Consider the following 18675-nt stretch of genomic DNA (forward strand, 5'->3'; position numbering starts at 1 on the left):
TGGGGGTTCCTGAACCATGTCTGCAGACACACCGGTGTGTGTGTGCGCCAGGCCCTGGTGTGAGCAGGTGTGCCCGCAGGTACCTGACATGTGCTGGGCAGCACTGTAGGGCTTGTATGGTCAACCCTGCTGGCCTTCTTGTCCAGTTGGTGTGGTGGCAGCCTCCCCTGGGGATGGAGAAGTGGGCGGGGGCCCAGAGGACCCTTGCCCAGCAGGCCGAGGCTGGGGGCTGGCAGGTGACCCTGCCGGGAGCCAGGGATGAGGCTTGGAGGCCGGCTGGGACCCTGCCTCTAGATCCAGAGTCACAATGGCGCCGTCAGGCACGAGGGTGGCACTCAGGCTGAGGGCCCTGTCTGTGTATGACTCTCTTCAAGGGAAGCGTGTGTTGTGTACTCCTGTGTGTTCTCACGTGTCTGTCTCTCCCACGTGCCTACGAGGCGGTGTCTGTGTGGCCGTGGCGGGGCTCCACACCTGCACCCGGAAGTATTCCAAGTTTCTCTGTGGCCATTTGTGTGTGAGTCTGTGTCTTGTCCTCTCAAGAGTCTGTCTGGAGGCGCCTGTGTGTGTCTGCGGATGCAGCAGGTGGATTTGTGTGTAAGTGTACATCTGGGAGCCCGTGTCTGGACATGGCACCAATGTGTCTGTATGTGTATGACTGTGGTCGTGCAGTGTGTGTGTGTGACCTGTAGCCATGTGGCATTTTGCGTAGGTGTGTACGTTGGCACACACCTTGCCGTTTCTATGTCTGCCTTTAGGGCCTCAGGCTCAGGAGGGGTCACGCTTGTCGCTGCCTCTCCCCACAGAGTCCCGGTGCTAAGTGACACAGGGCATTTGTTGTCTGACTTGGATTATAGAACGTACTTAAAAGTTTAATTTGCCAAGATTTATCCCCAGCAAATCCCCAATTATAGCTCGTCCTCAACAGCGTCTGTCCCGAAAGCTTGGCAGAGCCTCCCCAGCACACCGCCAGAGGTTCGTTAGTGCCATAAAATTAGTTAGAAAGTAATTTTCTTAATTTGACTGCTGCAACCAAGGACATGAGAATCCATCTCCCGCGAAGCAGGGGACTTGGGAGTTTCCTTTATTAAAGAGAAATGAAGACCTAGACACCTCACAGGCAGGAGGCTGCCCTGCCCCCACCCTGAGTGTGTAGCCTGGGGACAGGGCCGAGGACACGGGTGATCTGGTGTCTGGGCAGGTGTCCTCAGGGTGGGTGTGGTCCAGGAGGGGGCGGAGAATCCGCTGCAGCCCCCACTGTCGGGTGGGGCCTCCGCTCAGGGCCACACTCCGAGCTCAGACCCACTACCCACTCCGGGCTCACCCCGGCTTTCCCTGCCAACCCCTCCCATCCAGTCCCCCCACCCAGGCCCCTCACTGTCACCCTCTGAAGGCAGCCTGCCTGCCCCAGCCCGCAGCACCAGAACCCAGCCGGCTGCTGGCCTCCAGGCACCTCTCCCTCCCTCTCTGGCCGGGTCTCAGCCCGAGCCACTGTCCTCCCACCCTCCCTGGGCTGGGGTACAGCTCTCTCCTCCAGGTCCCTCCTCCCCTCAACCAACATTTATTGAGTATCACTGCCACTGGAAGGAACCAAACAGCCAGTGTCCCTGCCCCTGGGGAGGTGGTGAGCGCTGTGGAGAAGTTTGAGTAGCCTGGCGAGAAGACCTCCCAGCCCTGCCCTGACACGGGGCTGGCGCGGCTGGCGAGCAGCTGCGCAAAGGCCCTGTGGTGGGAGGGGGCACCACCGTCAGGAACAGCAGGAGGGCGGGCTGGGAGGTGAGGCTCAACCGTGGGTTCCCAGCAGAGCTGTGGTGGGATCAGGAGAAGGGAGCGCCTGCCTGCACCCTGGCCAGGCAGCTTGGAGGTGGCGGTGGGAGGTGACCTCCACACCAGGTGCAGAGGGCCCAGGGTGCCCACCAGAGTCGGGTGGGGCCCCATCTGCCAAACTGCCAGGGTAGCCCCCGCCCACACACACACATACACACGAAGCATAATTAGCTGATTGGCTTGATTGCCTTCAGGGGATTTCTGGAAATGAATTTTGGCTTGTTGGTTGGGCTGCTGACAGCTAATTTCCCAGAAAGCCTGCTAATCTCCCATTACTTCCCCCGCAGCACCTCCCATCCCCAGTCTCAGGCAGGTACACTTTGGGCTCCTGGCACAGTTGAGTGTCATCTTCCTCAGGGCCATGAGGGCCTAATGCAGCCTGTAGCACACCTCTGGCCAGTCCCTTCCCCTAGGAGCCTGGGCAGTTGGACAGAGTGGAAGCTAGCTGCTGGTGTGGCCCAGGCAAAGCTGACATGAGGGCTGGCAGGGCCCAGGCTGCTGCTGTGCCAGACAAACAGTTGCTGAGGAAGTCTAGGGGGCGAGGGGGCTCATTACAGAAACACCTAGACATCTGGGGGAGGCGGGTCATGAAAGGCTCTTGACGTCTGGAGCTGGATGCCAGCTCATGGTCGGCGGCCTCTGTTCCCCCGACGTGGGGCCTACCTCCATGGGCTGGTTGGGCTTCCTTACAGCATGGCGGTGGGTTACCAGGGTCCCGAGAGCCAGTAGGAAGCAGTAGCACTGGTGTGCCGTGGCTTCCTGACGCTCTGTTATCACAGCCTCCCCATCTCTGTTCATAGGGAGAGGCTGTGGACCCCTCCTCTCTGTAAGAGGTGTGTCAGCAACTCCTGAGAGGGGTACAGGTGCATGGCAGCCTGAGGAAGTACAGGCCACCACCTGGAGCCCCTACCCGTCCTGACAGGGCCTGTCACACTCAGTGGAGCACAGCAGCTTCTACTGGGGAAGACAAGCATGCACACATGTGTGTAACAGCTAACAGCAGCCCACACACATCTGCCAAGCACCTGCAGTGGCCAGGCCCTGTCCAGTGTGCTGATGGATGAGGCCAGTCAGGCTCTCACCACAATAGCAGGGCCGTGTGTCCCATAGGCTCTGAGTGCCTGTGTGTGTTGACACACATGTGCGTGCACTGGAAATGGTAGCTGTGGCTCTTGGCTCTACACTCAGGTTTCTCACCCCGCCACCCTCACCCACTGGCAGAAGGGGCACAGTCTTGCCTTCTGGGAGCTGTGGGCCTGGGGCTCGGGAGGGTAGGCAGGGAGACTCCAGGGGATGGGGTACCTGGTTGGCCACATGTGGGTCACTTGCCAGCTTTGCTCCGTGAGCCAGGGGCGATTGTGGTTGAAGAGGAGGCACAGCACGTGGTGGGGGACTCGGCTCTAGTGAGCATCCAAGGGCTGGAAGGCTGGTGAACATGTGCCCGGAGAGCCCCTGAGCCACCTTGAGACCTGCCTGCCCCATGCCCACCCAGGAGCAGTTCAGCCCCCCTGACAGCAGAGCCATCTGCTTGCTCTGGCCAGCGTGGGCCTCCCCTAACTCACCCCGCACGCAGCCATGCAGCGCAGGCTCCGTCTTTACGAGGCAGGTTTATGACATCCATTACCCTGCTCCTTGGGCTACTTCCGAGCAGCCGTAATTTGTACAAAAGCAATAAAAGCCCGTCAGGCTCTCCCTGGAGTAGGAGCTGAATGCTCCTCTTGCCTCTGAGCGCAGGACAGCCCTTCAGCCGCTGCTGGGAAGTGGCCGCTGCTCAGGGGTCACCAGGGACGGCAGGAGTAGGGTAGGCAGTGTCCTTACCTGTGGTGCATCCCCAGCCCATGTCTGGCCTGCCTCTTGTCAGAGGAGCCACCGTCCACCCACCCACCCATCTGTCTATTCCCATGGCAGCAGGAAGGGCGTGGCCTTGGGGCCTCTGTTCAGCTTCCTGTGGGCAGGCTCTGGGCAGTGGGGGGCTCTCCAGGCAACTGGGCAGCAGGTTCTTCCTAAAGGGAGAATAAGATAAGCAGACTTGCAAAAAGATCAAAGCAGTCAGTCCAAAGGAAATCAACCCCGAATCTTCATTGGGAAGGACTGATGCCCAAGCTGAAGCGCTGATACTTTGGCCACCTGATGTGAAGAGCTGACTCATTGGAAAAGACCCTGATGCTGGGAAAGATTGAGGGCAGGAGACGGGGGCAACAGAGGATGAGATGGTTAGATGGCATCACCGACTCAGTGGACATGAATTTGAGCAAACATGGGGAGATAGTGGAAGACAGGGAAGCCTAACATGCTGCAGTCCATGGTGTAGCAAAGAGTCAGATACGACTTAGTGACTGAACAACAGAAGGTGAGCAGGTGACTTGCACAGTGCTGTAGACGGTGGTGGTGCAGGCAGAGGGGTGCTGGTAAAGAGGGAGAAGAACTCAAGGACTCGGGATTTGGTGTGAGCAGTTCCGAGCGGCGCTGCAGTTGTCTGACAGCTCTGCCTGCCGGGGCTGTCATGTGTGCATGCTCTGGGCCCCTCTGTCTGTGGCCGTTCTCTGCAGGCAGCTGGGTCCTTGGCACTTCCTCTGCTGTCCCACATAGAGGTCAGCCTGGCCAGGGTGGCACGCCATCCCCCTCAGGGCTCTAGCATCTGAGCTCCTCCAGGGGTCCTGAGGACCCACCCTCCTGGCCAGAAAACTTCTCGTGGCTACCTTCTGTCCTGCTGGACGCTGGGGTGGGAGAAGGAGGCGTCCTGTGCTCCCTGGGGGTCCCTGCCCTGCTGCTGTGTTCCGCTTTCCCTCTCATGAGACAGCGCCCCCCCAGGATGGGCTGAGGGGAGGCCGTCCAAGTGCCCCCACAAGTCACAGGTTGGGCTGGCGCAGACCTGGACAGCCACTTGCCCCTGTGAGCCCTGGGCACCCAGACCCTTGGGCTCCGGGTGCTTGTCCCAGCAGGCCGGCTTGGCCCTCTGGGTTAGTGAATCTTCTGACTCCTGACTCTGCTCTGTCAGGAACACGCCAGAGCCTCCGAAGGTCATGTGTGGCCCCCAAGTGTCACATGAGCAGGAGAGGGGCAGGGATGGCGGAGCCAGAGGCACTAGCTAGCCCCTGCCCACTGGGCAGCTGCACCACAGGTCCAAGGCTCTGCAAAGCCGCAGGGGATGAGGGGCCCACTGGGCAAGGCTGAGCAGAGTCTCGGATCAGGAGAGGAGGGGAAGCCGCCAGGCTGGGTGCCACCCGGTGCCCCAGTCGTCTCATCTGTAAGAGGGAGGAGCCACGGTACCCAACCCGCAGGGCTGTGGGGAGAACAAGCAAGCTTGCCAGGCTCCCACTGTTCCTCTCTGTGCTGTGGGGCAGGCCGCTGTCACACTCCACGTGTTTATCCAGGGCATCACTGAGGCCTGCAGCCTCTGTTCCACTGGGGGCACAGCAGAGCAAGTCCTGGGGTTCCTGCCCTGATGGGGAGTTGGTGGATGCGGTAGGTGCTTCTAGAGAGTGCTGGGCACTGTCAGGGTTTCTGGGAACAACTGTGCCAGCGGTCAGGGGCAGCAGGGAAGTCAGGCCAAGGGCAAATGCATGGTGGAGTGCAGGCGTGCCAGGGCCCCGAGAGGAGGAGGGGAGGGCCTGCCAACACACAGCTTCAGCAGGCTGGCCCCAGCCACTCAAACCCTCTGACATTGGCACTCCTCTGGGCGAGCCACCCCATGGGAGCTTTGGAGAGCTGTCAGCCAGGCGGACTCGAGCTGGGAGGCCCTCTGCTCCAGCTGGGGGCCTGAAGCTTTAGGCTGGGTTGACCATCGGTTGCTAAGTGGCCAATTGCACTGACTTAGTTGCTTAGGACATCTGCATTCACCGTAACAGTTTCTGAGGGCCGGGCGTTCAGGAGCACGTGGCTCTGGAATTCTCTAGAGGGCAGCCTGTTAGGGAGTGGGAGGCCGAGCTGTGGGGAGCATGGTCACTCTACAGTGAACTCTGGGAGAGCTCGTGGGGGCCATCACAGCCCCCTTACCCGTGCTGGGGCTTTGCCAGCTTCCTCCCCGACCCTCCAGTCAGGAGTCAGCTTCTGCCCCTGGATGCACCCCTCCCACCCCTCTCGGCTGCTGCCACCCACCAGGGCAGCTGTGGGGGGTGGGGGTGGGGGCGACTACATTCCTCTCCTGGCCCAGCCTGGGGTGCAGGCAGATCCCAGCCCCTCAGATTAGCACAGAGCAGTTCAGGTGCCCTGGAGGCCCCAGCCACCCTCGCCCCTTTCAGATAGCATGACCTGAAGGACTCCACTCCAGTCAGGGCCTGTCCCAGGAGGCTGGACACGGGTGCTCTGGACAAGCCTGCGGGACCCCTCAAGGCCGCGGACATATGTGTCAGGAAATATGGCTGGAGGGACAGTCATTCTGGGGAGCGGGTGGGTGACGGGCCTAGCCAGGCTGCTGGGAGCTGAAAATCAATTATGCAGAACAGGCGGGGCTGCTGGGACCCAGAAGGTTAGGGATTCGTGTTAACACCGTTCTGGTTAAGACTTTTTGTGTTGATAAATAATTCATAAGGCAGTTAGCGCTTTGAGTCTGACAACAGGAGAATATATTAATACATTCGACTCCAGAAAGGTCAGCAGCGGGCGGCAGGGCTGGGGGCCATCTTTTATTCATTCCTGACAGGGGCTCGTTCATTATTCCAGCCCAGTGAGGGCTGAGGGGCAAAGGGAAAGCCGGCTTCGTGTGACACTTCATCCACGGTGTGCAGGAAGAACTGGACCCAGGCCCCGGAAAGGCCCCTGAGGTAGAGCCCAGGGCCATGGGGTCTTCTGAGGGGCACTATCTGTCCCCCTGCAGCTCGGGCGGGGCTGGGAATGGTTGGAGAGTAGGTCCTAAAATGGTGACTGTTGGCTGTCCCCAAGTCTTTGTGGCCCCCTCAATGTGGGTCACCTGCCACTTCAGGCCCCAAGGTCAGAGGATTGAAGAGAACCCAGAGATGCTCACTCTCATGGGCGCCATGGAGGGAGGGGCCGATGGGCAAGAGGGGAAGCGGGTGCACAAAGGGGATGACAGAGGAGGGGAGAGGATGTGGAGGGGAAAGGATGTGGAGGGGGCTCCCTGAGGCTCAGGGTCCAGGGGTGCCATCTGAGGGGAGGCCCGAACCAGGGGCCTATCCTCTCGGGCTACCTGGGGAACGGGTGTTCCTCAGGGAAACAGCATGCCCTGGACCCTGCTGATCATGTGAGTGTTTGTATATCAGTGAGTGTGTGTCGGTGTGTGCGTGTACATGGCACTGTGAGTGCATATGCTTGCGTGCAGGTGTAATTACAACGTGGCCGGCCAGTTTTGGGAGCCGGTTGTGGCCCTTGAGGCCTGTGGAGATTTGGATACATGTTTGCCCTAGAAATGAGGCAGATGTCAGCCACAGCACTGAGCAGTCTTGGGAGAGAAGTTTATGGGGCAAAATGACTCATTCACGCTGTGAGTGCCAGGCCTGGGTTCCAGCGTGGATCCTCGGACCAGAGGCCGTGGGGTGCTCCCAGCGCATGCTCTTGGCCAAGTCACCCACAGGACCATGCCCCCATTCTCCTTGCTGTCTGTGGGAACTGCACCCGGAGAAAATGAAACGTAGCTTTGTGTTTTTCATAGCAGTTACGGTCAAGGCTCCAGTGATAAGAAGCAGCTTTTCAGCTTCAGGAACTTTGTCTGACAGAACATTCCAGAATTGTGTGAGCTACGAGGCAGTGTTGTGGGGCTGGCCCCCACCACAGGCAGGAACCCCACTCTGTGTGACACCCAAAGCCCCCTGTGGGATCCATCCTCTGGAGACCCCATGAAGGGAGGAGGAGAGTGGGACCGGTCAGTGGTCAGAGCAAGTCATCCAGGTATTCTTTCATTCATTCCCTGCCCACAGTGTCTGGAGTCTGTGTATACCCGCCTTAGTCATTTATTCAGTCGCTCACTCCCAACCTGCTCTGGACTGCAGGAATGAGATCTTTGTTCTAAGGGAGCTTGGGTTTCAGTAGAAGGAGGCTGATGTTAAATAAATTAGCAACTAGTTGAAGATTGGCTGCAGGGTGAAGTCCGGACTCTGACTAGCGCTGTGTGGGGTGCTGCTCCACACAGAGCTCAGGGAAGGGCGAGGAAGGCAGCCTGGCAGGGGTTGGGGGGTGAGGCAGCCGGCGGGTCACAACGGCCAGGCGTGAGAAAGCCCAGAGTTCTCTTCTAGGTTGTGGGGCTTGGCTTTTTCTGTGCCAGCCTCCCCTCTCCTCAGGCACCAGCTCCACTCAGACTCTGCCCTCTGAGGACAGGCCACACACTGGCCACTCAAAAGCTGCGTTGTCCACAGCAACATCCTAGGCTTGGGGCCTGAGATGCTTGCAGGCTCCCACCAAGCCTTGTACTGTCTCCATGGGCTTGCCTCTGAGGCTGCTGTCAGCCACATCTGAATGTGCAGGAAGAGACCCTGGAGGTGGGAGCAGGGTCCCCAGCTTCTGGTCCCTCAGGCCCTATGAAACCCACTGCCCTGGTGACCATCTCTTCTCAGCCAGGCTTGGCAGCCTCTGTGGCCCCAGAACTCTGCCACTGCCCTCCACGAGCTCCCCACTGGCCGAGGCACAGCTGGACGGATGGGTTAGTGGGGCTTGCTCTCCTGACCCAGAGGGGCCGTGGGGCAGGAGGGTGGGCAGGCAGTGTGGAAGGGGCACCTGCCCCGGGCAGATTCGGACCCCTCTGTCCTCACCGCCCCCACCTGTGATGGGTGGCATTTCCCCCGTGTGTATCCCTGCTGGGTGGTCTCCTCCCCACCTTCTCTGCTCACAGAGGAAGCTGCGCCCTGGCCATTAGGATGCAGTAACTTAATTGCTCATTAATTGGGTAATTAGTGCTTTGTTTTGCTTTGAAACCTAAACAGTCATAAAAAGTGAATTAGCTGAGTACATAACAATAGGGTTTTCAGGATCCACCATCCAGGTCTCCTGCCTAATTAATCAGGAGTTCCTGGGCTGAGGTGGCCAGGGGCAGGACTGGGACCTCCATCTAGTCTCACCTGCCACAAGGGAGTCGCTGGCATGGGGCCCTGACCACATGGGCCAGGTTAAGGCCATAGCTTTAGGAGCCTGCTCACCCACCCTCCAGCCATGCCCTGGGAGGGCTTCCAGTCACCCTGCCTCAGTTTCCCCATCTGTAAGCAGGTGGATCTGTGGTGGGGAATCGAGAAGCATGGAGAAGCAACCCTAGTGAGCAAACACAGCATCAGCCCATGTCCTGTGGTCTTCTAGGCCCCTGCCTTTCTCCTGCCCCCACTCCTGCCAACCTCACAGCCCCAGGGCTCACCTGTGGTTCTGGGGAGGGTGGATAGTGGCACAGGGCCTTTTGGAACTTGGACCCTGCTCGGGCCCCTGCTCACTGGCCACGTGGCCAGAAGTGAATCCCTTTACCCTTTGAGCTTCTGCCTTCTCATCTCATGAAGTGGGCCTATACCACAGTGGGCATGGGTGGTTGCAGCCTTCTCCAGGCATGTGCCTGACTCCCGCCACTTTACCACCCCGCACTTCAGATCTTGCCACCCGACTACCACTGCTGCCCCGGTCCACAGACAGGACAACGGAGGCTCCAACACTGCCTTCCTGGCCACCCCGACCCCCGAGAGCCCCTAGGGTCTCCTTCTGACAGGGCCGAGGAGCCTGGCTGAAACCCTCAACTGCAGTGCTCACTCCCAAGGTGGAGGTGAGCATACAGGATGAACAGCGACCCTGCAGCCCACTCTGGCTGGTAACCAGACTGCGCAGCCTCCTCCCAGGCTGCTGCCTGCCTGGGGTTCACGCTCCTCATCTGGCTCCGTATTTTCACTGAATCGCTTAACTGGAATGTGTTCTGCCTCCCCATGGAGCATTTGCAACAGAGATGAAGGTGACACCTCCGCCTTTATCAGCGGAGAAGGATGGATTTCCGCTCAGGGTAGGGGTGGCGTTCCTCTGCTCCCTAGAGGGTGAGGGCCTGCTCTTCTCTCCCAGTGCTTCCAAGACACCCCCAACAAGCAGGATGTTTAATAAACTGGGGCTGATGTGCGGGGCCACAGGAGGCCGGGAGTCCTGAGGACAGATGTGTACTGCCCACACGGACACCGCTCCTGGGCCCCGCGCACACGTGGCACCATGTGGCCCCATGGCAGGTCGTCTGACTCTGCAGGTGCCACACATTCACTGGGGCATCTGGCGAGACACCCGCGGGTAGAGCGCCCACTGGATTGGATGCTAGTTGCTCACGTCCGAGAAACCTCAGAGCACGACTCCCCATGTCTCGGCGCACACATGAGAACACGCCCAGTGAGCACTGCCTGCACCAAGGACCAGTGTCACCTGAGCTTCCCCAGGTGTGCCCAGCACACCTCCAGCCTTACGGCTGCAGCCCAGGGCAGGGGTCAATACCACTGCCCAGCGGCTCAGATCTTCCTCCCTTCATACCCAGGTGGGCTGAACAGAAGGTCCTGTCGCCTTCCACTCAAACACAGATTACGCTGCTCAGGCCTTTGCAGGTGACAGTACCCATGGCGAGCTCAGCCCAGGCTGGGTGGGGTGCCTGCCCCCCTCCACCCCCTGGCAGGTCTGCGGGCAGGGCCTCCAGGGCCTTTGCACAGCGTAGGCCCTGCTGCTGGGACAGGGACCCGGCCAACCTCCCCCTCCTCCCCAAGCGCCAGGCCACGCTGCCCCTCGGCCCTCTCTGACCCCTGGATGGAGGCTGGGTTAGGGGTGGTCTCAAACACCCTCTTCCCAGGGCAGACCCTCTGTTTCCATTGCACATGGAGGGACCCTGCTTGTCCCTACAGGTGACTCTGGGCCAGCCCTGGATTCTAGAACGTCTGCTGGGAGCACAAGCTCAGCAGCAAGGTCTTCCTGCCCATGAATTTTTCATGCCTTTGTTTGAGGAGTGGGAGACCGGCAGCCTTCCTCAGCGCTGCTCTGACACGGTAATTAACGTTCACGCTGAGAGAACAAGGCCGGTCTCTGTGGCTGCTGAACGACCGTGTCGATTTGTGGAGGGTGATGAGCAGCCCTCACCCCATGCAGACAGCTGCCCAGATTTCTGGGAGAGACTTGGTAATGGAGGCTGAGCCCCACAGACCTCCTGTGCAGGTGCCCTGGGGGAGCAAGCCAGGAGGAGGACTCAGCTGCCTCCAAGGGCCGGTCGGATAACATGAAGGAAGGGGCTGGGGCAGATCGTGGTGATGGCAAAAAGGTGACAGGGTTGATGATGGTGATGACACTGACAAAGGTGATGAAGGTGAAGCTCATTCAGTGACAACAAAGGAGGTGATGGCTGTGGCAGCAGCTCACAGTTACAGAGCCCAGCCTGCCAGTCAGCTGCTGTTCTAAATGCTCTACTGCAGCGGCTTGTTGAACCCCAAGCCCACCCCACTGGAACCCCTCACCCCCGTCTCTACAGATGAGGAGACTGAGGCTCCAAGAAGTGAAATGAGTGGCCAACATCACCATAAGTGGAGGAGTCAGGACAGAGTCTCAGGATCGGGCTCCAGAAGCCCCTGTGTGGCCATGTTCCCTGCATGTAACAAGGACCAGTACTCTGGCCCTCGACGTCAGGAGAGGCAGGGTGGGGTCACAGTGGAGCCCCCGGGGAGGCCTGCTAGCCCTGGGCAGAGCTGTCATCCGGGCATGTGGCTCCCCATTCTCAGTAAGAGGCAGGATTTCGTGAGAAATCACCAGATTTTTAAATATTGGCAGCAGTTCTTTCTTAAACATCAGGACAATGGAAGCCTTATCTAGCTTTTGGCTTCTTAAGCCTTGTCTCAAGGCCTATCCACCCGTGGATGGGGATCAGGGAAGGCTGTCAGTAAAGCCTGGGAGGTACCACGTGTCCCTTGTTACATCACCTCTGTGAACATGGGCGACACACAGCGACCTCCGACATCGCAGGTCACATCTGTTAGCAGAGTGACACAGTGGCCTGGGGCATGGAGGAGCTGAGCTCAGCTCTGTAATTCAGGACCCTGAGCTCACATATGTGTCTGACCTATGCTGGGTGGTCATGAGCTCCCAGCAGGGTGCCTCCCCCTAGCCACTCTTTAGAGTCACCTGGGTCCCAGGCATTCAGGCTGACATAGCCTGAGGTCCCTCGGGTGAGCTGAGGTGCCCTTGGGACTAACCCTGGGCTGACTGACAGATGGGCAGAGGGGATGGCCCTGGACGAATGGTTCTACTGCGTCATTGTTTGCTGGCTTGACTAGGCTGGGAGGAACTGGTAGCCCAGTAGAGGGGTGTGGTTCCTGCTGAGCGGGATTGGAATTAGGGGCAAGCAGGGAATGTTGGGGTTGACGTTGGGCTCTCATCTGGGCCAAATAGGGCTCCCCGTCTAGCCACCAGCTATTATGGTGAGGTACTCGAGCCAGCATTTCCAGGGCTGAGAGACATCTCCTTTAAACTCCCTGGGTTAGGGCCTTCAGCCATTCCGAAGGGGAGGGAAGCCCTCATTCTCATCCTTGTCAGAAGACAACAGTAATTATTTTGAGTGATGGTGGTGATAGTGATGATGGTAACAGTGGTAGTGGTGAAAATACCATCTCACTGTATATAGTAATGACTACCCAGCCCTAGAGTTTTGCACGTATTCACTCATATAAGCTGCACAACAGTCCTGTAGGTGGGCCATTGACAGTTTTACAGAAGCATACCTGAGGCACAGAGAGGTCATGGCACTTGCCCAAGGCTGCACAGCGTCGGTGGCAGCACAGTGTCAGAGCAGACATCTGCCCCAGAGCTGGTGTCTTGCGCCCCCTGCACACCCAGCACCTGCCGAGGGTCTGTCCCCTGGTCTGTGGGCTCCCTGCCTGGACCCCTACCCACACCAGGGTGACCGTTTCCAGGGCCGCCTAGCCCAGCCCCATGAAGGTCGCTTCGCTCAGGCAGCTCCCGCAAGACAGATGTGGCTCTCTTTCCCTCCTTGTCCTGATTAATTGCCTCATTCAATTCCGACTCTATTGCAGTTAAACATTAATTCAGTAGGACTTAATAATGTGAATTCATTTACGACACAGCCTGTGCTGGCTGAAAACGGTGAGCTGTTTGGTTAATTATAGGCTCTGCGCTCGCTGGAAGGCACCCTCACCCCCTGCTCAATGTCAGATCATTTAGCTGTCACCAGTGGCCTCGTCCTAAGGTGCAGGAGGGCTGTGAAACTGGGCCTGGGGGGTGCTTCCCGGCGGGGGGTGCTGAGGGACAGGTGTGCTGTTCTCCTGACAGCTCAATGGGATCGCAGTTTCCACCTCAAGGGCTCCATGCCGCTAATTGAGCATAAAGAGGCCTGATTGGGGATCTCTGGCAGCTCCGCTATTTCTGCAGGATTAGAGGGGTTCATGCCAGCCCTCCTCCAGGCCCCGCTGCCCACAGGCCACGACCCCTTTGGTCTCTCCACCCCTCTCTCCTGAAGTGCCGGTCACATGGCTGCATGAAGAGTGGAGTCCAGGCTCTGCACGTGAAGCTCTGCGTGTTCAGGCCACTCACCTTTCCAGCCTTGCCCCCCATACTCCTCTCTTCACCTCCCTGCTCTGCCTCCCAGGTGTCAGCCACCCCGCTAGAGCCAGCCAGCCCCGAGGGGCAGGCCTGGCTTCTCGCCATGGTCCAGCCAGGAAGCTGGGCCCACAGCCTTTTCTGCCTTTTGTTAAGGAACATCCACCCCCAGAGGTCTCAGATCAGGCCCTACAGGGTGCACGTCAAGGCTGGGGGGCAGAGGGTCCATGCAGCTGCTCTCAGCTTCAGGAAGATCCCCCCAAATGCCATCCCTGCTGCCACAGGTTCCAGGCTGGGGTCCCCACCCTCCCCAGGGTCACTTTTCCACCACGGTGAAGCCCAAGGCAGGCTGGCACAACTCTGAACTCTCACTGTACCATTCTAGCCCTTAGCCCAGGGCGTGGAGGGCATGTGCCCCCCCAGAAGCAGCATGTGTCTGGGGAGCACCCCCACGTGTCTCCCAGCGTCCCATCAGCCTCCTGTGAGTTCCAGGGAGATTTATTTTCAGCAGTATAATTCACTTGACACAAACACGTCACAGTTACAGCTGCTGGGAAGAGCTGCTTTTTCCTTTATATTCTTTTAGGGGGAAAATTGCTGTGGTTTCTAGAGCAGGCTTTCTTTTTAGAGCTCTATGCTTCCTGGGAACTGAAAACAAAGACATGTTTACCCGATTCTCACAATCTTTCCTTAACCAGCTGCCCTCACGTGTGTAGTGGTTTCTACTGGGGCATCTGCAGGGGCCGGGCAGTGGGAACAGGTGTCCCGGGTGCCCCCGCTCTGCCCCCGCCCTCCTGTTGCTCCGAGGCTGGGCTTTCACATGTCCCTCTTGTGAGCCCTGGTCCATGGGCCTCATAGCCACTCAGGAGCCCCTCTCATCTCACCGCACCCCCAGGGAGCTCAGCACCTGGGGGGGGGGACCAGAGGGGAGTGGGGTTTACTCCATGTGTTTCCTGGGGTTACCTGGTGGTTCTGGGCCGGCTTGGGCCTGGGGCGGTGACTGGTCTGTCTGCCCAGTCACGTGTCCTCCTTTGTCTCACCTCTGCCTCGCCTACACCCGTGCCCTGCTCCCGCTCCAGGGTCTCAATGGAGCTCTGACCCAGAGCTTGCCAGGGCCCCTCAGATCCCTCCCGGCTCCTTGTACCTGGGCCCCTGATTGGGGACACCCCCACCCCAGATCTGAGGCCCCAAGTCAGGGTGGGGTTCTGCCAGAGCCGCCTCCTCTGGCCCTCCCTGCCCCCAGCCCACACTCTCACCTTCTTACCCACTAGCGGCTGCCTGCTTGTGGGACTCTGACTCCCCTCTCTCTCTCTCTCTCCCCTCTGCAGTGCGACAGCGAGAGCGACGGGGATGACAAGGTAAGCCTCACCCCCACACGCACTCACCTGCCCCTCTTGCTGATCTGAGCCCTGGCAGGCTGGGCCCTGGAGACCAGGCAGAAAGGTTGTGGTTCTCCTGTGGGGCGTCCGGGGGGTGGGGGTGGCCTCCCGGGTGTGGAGGCGCCAGCCTGGCCTGGCTAAGGATGTCAAGGACGTCATGCTGGGTTGCTGCCCAGGCTCCCTGGGACTGCAGGACCGTACCCCAGCTCCTGGCCTGTCTGCAGCCATCAGTCCAGGTTCCCTGGGATCTGGGTACTGTGGGCAGAGCAGGGGCCATGCTCTGTTGGGCCAAGTGCAGCCCCTAGTGTTTCCAGGCTGGGGGTTGTAAACATCACCCCCAAACAGACACTTCTGCTAATAGCAGCACCTGGTCCCTCGCAATCCCCCCAGTCCCCAATTTTTAGGGACAGTGAAGTTTCCACTGTCTGAGGGTTTATGCAGTGGGGAGTTAGCACAGGGACAGCTAGGGGCCCTCCCACAGTGCCAGCATCCTTCTGCATTCCTTTCCACAGCTCCTCCCTTGGCCCATGGGATTCGGGAGTCCTTGGTCCTGGTCATCTGCTGAGCCCTGTGTGTCCTGGGGGGCGGGGGAAGAGCTGTTGGCTCAGCAGCTGTTTGCAGAACACCTACTGTGTGCTGAGCTCTGTGGGCAGGGATACAGCTGGGGGCACCACTTGGGACTGGCTCTCAACCAGGAAAAACAGAAACGGGCGTGAGACTCAATGGGTGCACGTACCTGGCACTCATCTGCTTGTCCCAAAGCACCATGGGGCAGGACCTATCACTACCCAATGTAGATGCGGCGACTAAGGCACAGAGAGGGTAAGAAACCTGCCCAAGGTCACACAGCTGACAGTCTGGCTGCACTATCTTTGGTGAACAAGTGAACAGCCCACCTGAAGAATCTTAGGTGGTAAGACTGGCAGGAGGTGGCCGCACTGATGCTATGGAGCCCCCTGGTCCTTTGGGTGGGGCCCTGAGGGCTGGCGCTGAGCACCATGGAGGACGAGTGTCCAGGCAGTGAGGACAGTGCACATAAGGGCACTTTGTGAGCGGCGGGCAGAAGGGCTGCTGAGCGCTGTTTGGGCAAGGTTTTGTGAACTGGAGCGTGGTTCCATCAGGAGGTCTGTGCGGTGTGTGGTCATCAGTTGCCACCTCCCTGGTGTGTCCTGGCCTGCCTAGACAGGAGCTGTGGATGGACAAACGGCCAGCCCCTCTCCTGCAGGCTTCACGCTTTAGCACAGCTCAGCCTGTAAGCAGGTGAGCAAGCATGGAAAGGACTCAAAGGCTGCCTGGCAGGGTGAGCAGGGTCAAGGCAGGCCTGTAGAGCGTACCTGGGGTCCAGATGACAAGCCTCACGGCAGGGGTACTGCTCTGGGCCGGGTGGGTGTTTATTCCAGGGGCGGGAAGGTGGAGGTAGGGATGGGAGTCACATGGTGGATAGAGCAGGTGTGGGTGTGGGCACAGGGGAGGTCAAGGATGTGCTGTCCAAAGTGAGTTGGCCCAGATGCCCTATGGGGTCGCTGTGGTCTAGACCTTCCTAGGAAGGTGGGCAGGGCAGGGCAGATAAGGCAGGGCAGCTGGGAAGTGTCTCTGGTCCTGGGTGCCCTCCCTTCAGCTGTCCTGTGAGAGGACAGGGCATGGTGGGCGCCAGTGAGGTGAGCCCCAGGCCAGGTGCCGCGTTTCCACAGGCGCTGTCACTCCTGGTGCCTTTAACGAATTAGATCATAGCACCTGGGAGAGGGCCGTGCCAGCCCGTTGCCTTCAGCACCTCCTTTCATTTAAAACCAACTTGCAGGAAAAGTGCTTTGAAGCCGAGGGCTGCTCTGAGGGAGGGTGTAGGAAGGGGGTTTCTGAGACCCTGAGGCTCCTTACTGCTCCTTCCAGAGCCGCCTGGTCAACGCCGGCCCTGGCAGGGTTCTCCCTCCACCCTTTGGTCCACTGTCCTGTAGGAGGCAGGACCCTGGGAGTGGAGACCAGGGGCTGGAAGGGCAGAGCCAGGGCCCGGCCGCACACGGCCGCCCCCAGCATGCACACTGAGAACTGCACAGGGCCATCGGCTCCGACCATCAAGGCCGGCGGGCTGTGACCGAGGGCTCTCGGGGGCCATGGCTTTGGCTTCCTCTACACCTACACCCACCCTCTAGCTGGCCCAAGTCAAGGGGTGGTCTGGAACCTGTGGTTCTTTCTGGCGATCCCCTGTGCAGCCTGGGGGAAGAACTCCACTCTGGAGGGTCTTTGAGAAGTCCAGGGTCCAAGTCCCAGAGCGCGCTGGAAGGACCTGGCTGGGTCTTGTGTTGGGGCCTCAGGGTGTCCTGAGGAGGAAGGGCTGAGTCCAGTCTTCCTCATGCTGACTGGGCCGGGGCTGTGGTGCTGGGGACATACCCAGTCCTGCATGCGACAGCCCCTGGCTCTGTTGCAGGGCCGGCCAAGGTCAGAGGAGGGAGAGAGAAGCCGCCCATTCTCCATGCCCCCGTGTCCCCACCTGCTCCATGACTGATGGGGGCTACAGTGAGCAAGTTAGCACAGAGTGAGTAAGCCTGTCTGCTGCTGTTTGTTTGTGAGGAGACGCGTCCCCAGAAGTGGACAGAGCCACGTCATGCTTTAGAAAGCCCCTTGGCTGGTAAGCCAGGGAAAGGTACAGGTTTCCTCCCAGGTCACCCAGGTTTGCCTTTTCTGTGAGTGTGTGGGTCTCCTGTGACACTCGAGTGTGTCCCTGGGCAGCTTGAGATGGAGGCCAGAGGCCAGGGCTGAGATTCCGTGCAGCTGACAGTGGTGCCACTCAGCCTGGGCGGGAGGGGTCCTGGACGGAGCCCCATGAGCTGCCTGATGGAGGGGAGGTCGTGGGGCTTCGCAGAGTGGTCGCCTAGGACAGGGGCTCACTCTAGCCCCCAGGGTATTCACCAACCAGCATGGCTGAATCTTGATATTTCTGCCGCTGGGACGGGGATGTGCATGGTCAGAACTGACTAGGCCCCGGCTCAGTTAGGAAATGCGTTTACTCCCGTAATGGAAACTGGACTTAACAGTGGCTTAGTAGTTTCTTTTTCTCACCTAAGAGGCCTGGATGTCGGCTTTCTAGGTTGGCATGGCCTATCTGCGGTCATCACGTTCCTCTTTCTGCTTGGCCATTCTTGGCAAATGGTTTCTTCCTTGTGAAAGTGTTAGTCGATCAGTCATGTCCAACTCTTTGCAACCCCATGGACTGTAGCCCACCGGACTCCTCTGTCCATGGAATTCTCCAGGCAACAGTACTGGAGTAGGTTGCCATTCCCTTCTCCAGAGGATCTTCCTGACCCAGGGATCTTCAAACCCAGGTCTCCTGCACTGCAGGCAGATTCTTTACCATCTGACCCACTAGGGAAGCCCTTCCTCATAGTCACCACTTAATCCCCGGGGGCATTTCTAACACCAGCCATCTCATCTGCATTCCCTCTTCTCACACCATCATTGATCTTACAGAGTGACTGATCTCCTCTGTGGTGAGGTAGGGATGATGTTGGTGCAAAGTGTCCAGTGGAGCCAAAGCAGAAGGAGGGAGGGAAGGGATGAGCTCAGAGGGGTCACGATGTAAAAAATAAGCATGGCAAGAAGTTCAGCTTTTGTTCCAAGCCCTGTGGGGAACCACCATCCTGGGAGGTCCCTGCCACACAGCCTTACCCTGGCAGTGCTCCCTGGGGACACTAATTATGCACCAAGGGTATCAACTGTGGTTCAGACTTCTTGGTTTCCTCTGTGGCAGGGACACCCGGTTACTCAAGGCTGTTTGGTTCTGAGTCGAGGTGGTGGTGGTGGAGAGATTGGATAACCAGAGAGACCTGAGTGCCTTCTGTCCTTTGCCTGAGCTGGGTTTCTGGTCAATGAGTAACTTCCTCTGGGCCCATCAAAAAGCAGGCGCAAGTCAGAGGGCCCCAGCAGACACTCACCCGGGACCTCAGCCAAAGTGACCATCCACCTCCTCACCCCAGTTTGGCTGGCCTGTGGCAGGGCC

The 18675-nt window shown here is 59.1% G+C and overlaps 1 protein-coding gene across 33 annotated transcripts in view; it reads left to right on the top strand.

Annotated features, from left to right (window-relative positions):
- The window catches only part of FBRSL1 (fibrosin like 1), an 83027-nt gene that overhangs the window by 36180 nt on the left and 28172 nt on the right, over window positions 1-18675 (top strand). For all 33 annotated transcript variants that reach the window (XR_014069440.1, XR_014069441.1, XM_081544371.1 and 30 more), the window contains exon 5: window positions 14634-14663. Coding sequence is in view for 31 of the 33 variants with exons in the window: in XM_081544371.1 (XP_081400497.1) it covers window positions 14634-14663 (30 nt within the window). In the remaining 2 variants the exon portion in view is untranslated. The remainder of the gene's footprint in view (window positions 1-14633; window positions 14664-18675) is intronic.

Source organism: Giraffa tippelskirchi, chromosome 11 (genome assembly GCF_054371585.1).
Source record: "Giraffa tippelskirchi isolate mGirTip1 chromosome 11, T2T-mGirTip1v1.2.pri, whole genome shotgun sequence".
NCBI lineage: Eukaryota > Metazoa > Chordata > Mammalia > Artiodactyla > Giraffidae > Giraffa > Giraffa tippelskirchi.